At 33.9% G+C, this 2,412-nt stretch overlaps 1 protein-coding gene across 1 annotated transcript; it reads left to right on the plus strand.

The window, feature by feature from the left end:
• Positions 1-52: 52 nt before the first annotated feature.
• On the plus strand, positions 53-843 carry LOC112522654 (auxin-responsive protein SAUR50-like). The gene has a single exon (XM_025131921.1). It carries the CDS (start codon positions 120-122, stop codon positions 414-416), a length of 297 nt encoding a protein of 98 aa, XP_024987689.1. The 5' UTR covers positions 53-119; the 3' UTR covers positions 417-843.
• Positions 844-2,412: the final 1,569 nt, after the last annotated feature.

Raw genomic sequence — 2,412 nt, forward strand, 5'->3', positions numbered from 1 at the left:
CTTTTTTCCTCTATAAATACCCTAACCACCCCTCCTTCCACTCTTCACCACCCACAAGCACACACTAATTTCACCTACAAAATACACACAGAAACACACACTAACAGGAAGGGTGAAAAATGGGTGTGGGGAAATCAAACAAACTCTCACAAGCAGCCCTTCTGAAACAAATCCTAAAGAGGTGTTCAAGCTTAGGCAAGAAACACGGATACGACGACGTCCCGAAAGGCCACTTTCCGGTCTACGTCGGAGTCAAACGGAGCAGATACATCGTTCCGATTTCATTCCTGACTCATCCCGAATTCCAACGCCTGTTGCGGTGGTCGGAGGAAGAATTCGGCTTCCATCACGAAATGGGTCTCACCATTCCATGCGAAGAGGTTGTTTTCCAGTCACTCACCGCCATGCTCCGGTGACGTCCCACCGCAATAACTCTGGTTTTCCGGCGAAGTATATGGTTATGGTACCGGTGATCACGAATTTTTTGAAGAGAGATGGTGTCTTGAGATGAAGCAGCATTTTGCTTCTGGTTCTCGTTTTTGAAGGATAGTTTCCTTTTTACAGATTCTAAAACTCTAAAAACCAAGCAACGTACAAGTTTTGTTGCATGGTGTACAAGGTACCAAGCGTAACGTTACCTGGATTAAGAGATTACGGCTCTGAAAAAAAGGAAACTGAACTTTTTTCCGCCAAATCACTCTTCATTTTTTTTGTGATTTAGATTTTGTGTCGTATGTAATGATTTTTATTTGAACCCAACCTAATATTTGGGTGATGTTGTAAATTGTAATTGACGATTTAAACCCCAAAAAATTATTAAATCTAAATTTATTTCGTGGGTTAGATTAATATGTACAAAGGGTAAGATTGTAATTTGATGTGTAAATTTCATACATGAAAGTATGAAACGTAATTCCAAGACACAATGTGCATTAACTCAAAAATATATGTCTTGTCAATTAAATTAAAACATATTTAATTTTTATGTATTTTAAGTTTATATTTTTTCTCTCTTTAATGATGTGTATTCATGTGATTGGTGGATATGTATCAACGGTTAAAATTCAGGACAAGAGATTTTTATCTGTTTTTATACAAATTTAGTCTAAGCGGTTGTTTGTTTACCTCTTAATAGTTCCATTAAGAGGCAACATCAGAATCGTTAAGAGGTGAATCTTATTTGACAAAAAAAGTTTGCTTCTTAATGGTTCTTAAACCATCTGAATGATTTTGTATCATGGATCTCCCTTAACCATTAAGAGCCCTAATTTCATTGTACACAATTACCAAACAATTATATTTCATTTTGCACTATATCATGAGAGTCTCTTAATCATTCTGACCACTTAATCATTTTGCACCAAACCATTCAGCAATTGCCAAAGAGCCCATAAAAATTCTATTTTAACGATATTTTGTAATAATTATTAACGGGTAAATAGAAATATGTGGTACTTTCTTTGTGGGTAGTTTGGAGTCGTAGCATTTGAACATGCGTGACCATAAGAGGATTTTTATTCCTCCTTGGATTTGAATCTAGGATCTCCAGACACTTTTGACCTAAATCCAAGCTTAAACCAATCAGACACCATCCATGTGGTTCATTGTTGTGATTTGCATTATGAAGATACAACAACATGCATATTGTACAAGTACCTCATCTATTTCTTTTGCAAAATAAAACCTTTGACACATTGGTGAAACTTGAAGCAATTTGACCTTAAAATGGATGGAGATCTAGGGTTAAACATGGATCAAAATTTTGTATGGAAAAAGCTAAAAATCTGTTATTGTTGGAATCAGTTTGAATCACCAGCTAAGACCTCTAAATGACTGCTCAGTGAATGTAATTCTTGAATTTTTATTTTATTTTATTATTCCAGTAAAATATAAACAAACCTTTCTTTTATTCGAAAAGATAGAAAGACGAGTTATGACTCAAATAGAACAATATTTTATGTGAACCATGTTTTTGATCATGTGGGCATCATTCCAAAAAGCAAAATATAGTATGGACACAAAGAATAAACTACAAAAGGGTTTAAATTTCTAAATTGAGTAAAGTTATAATTACTTTTCTGTAACGTTCCTACCATATAATTGATACTTTACATATAAACCAGATTGTCATGATTAGCTTTTTGTTGGCTGATTGAATGCTGACAGTTTAATAATAGAACATAGTATATCATAATCATTGAACATAAGACGTAATAGTTCAATTAAAACTGGTATAACTGGTTATATGCCAATGATGAATTATATGGTTTCAAACAATAAAACCCAGTTTTTGTAATTACAGAAGAAAACTAGAAGCATAGGAAATGCAAACCATTCTTCTTATAAGAAACGACATGTGTTAACATGTTGTAATGACTTTTTACTGTTAGTAATTGAGGGATATTGATGTCA

The sequence above is a fragment of the Cynara cardunculus genome (genome assembly GCF_001531365.2).
Source record: "Cynara cardunculus var. scolymus isolate 2C chromosome LG 12, CcrdV1, whole genome shotgun sequence".
In the NCBI taxonomy this organism is placed as follows: domain Eukaryota; kingdom Viridiplantae; phylum Streptophyta; class Magnoliopsida; order Asterales; family Asteraceae; genus Cynara; species Cynara cardunculus.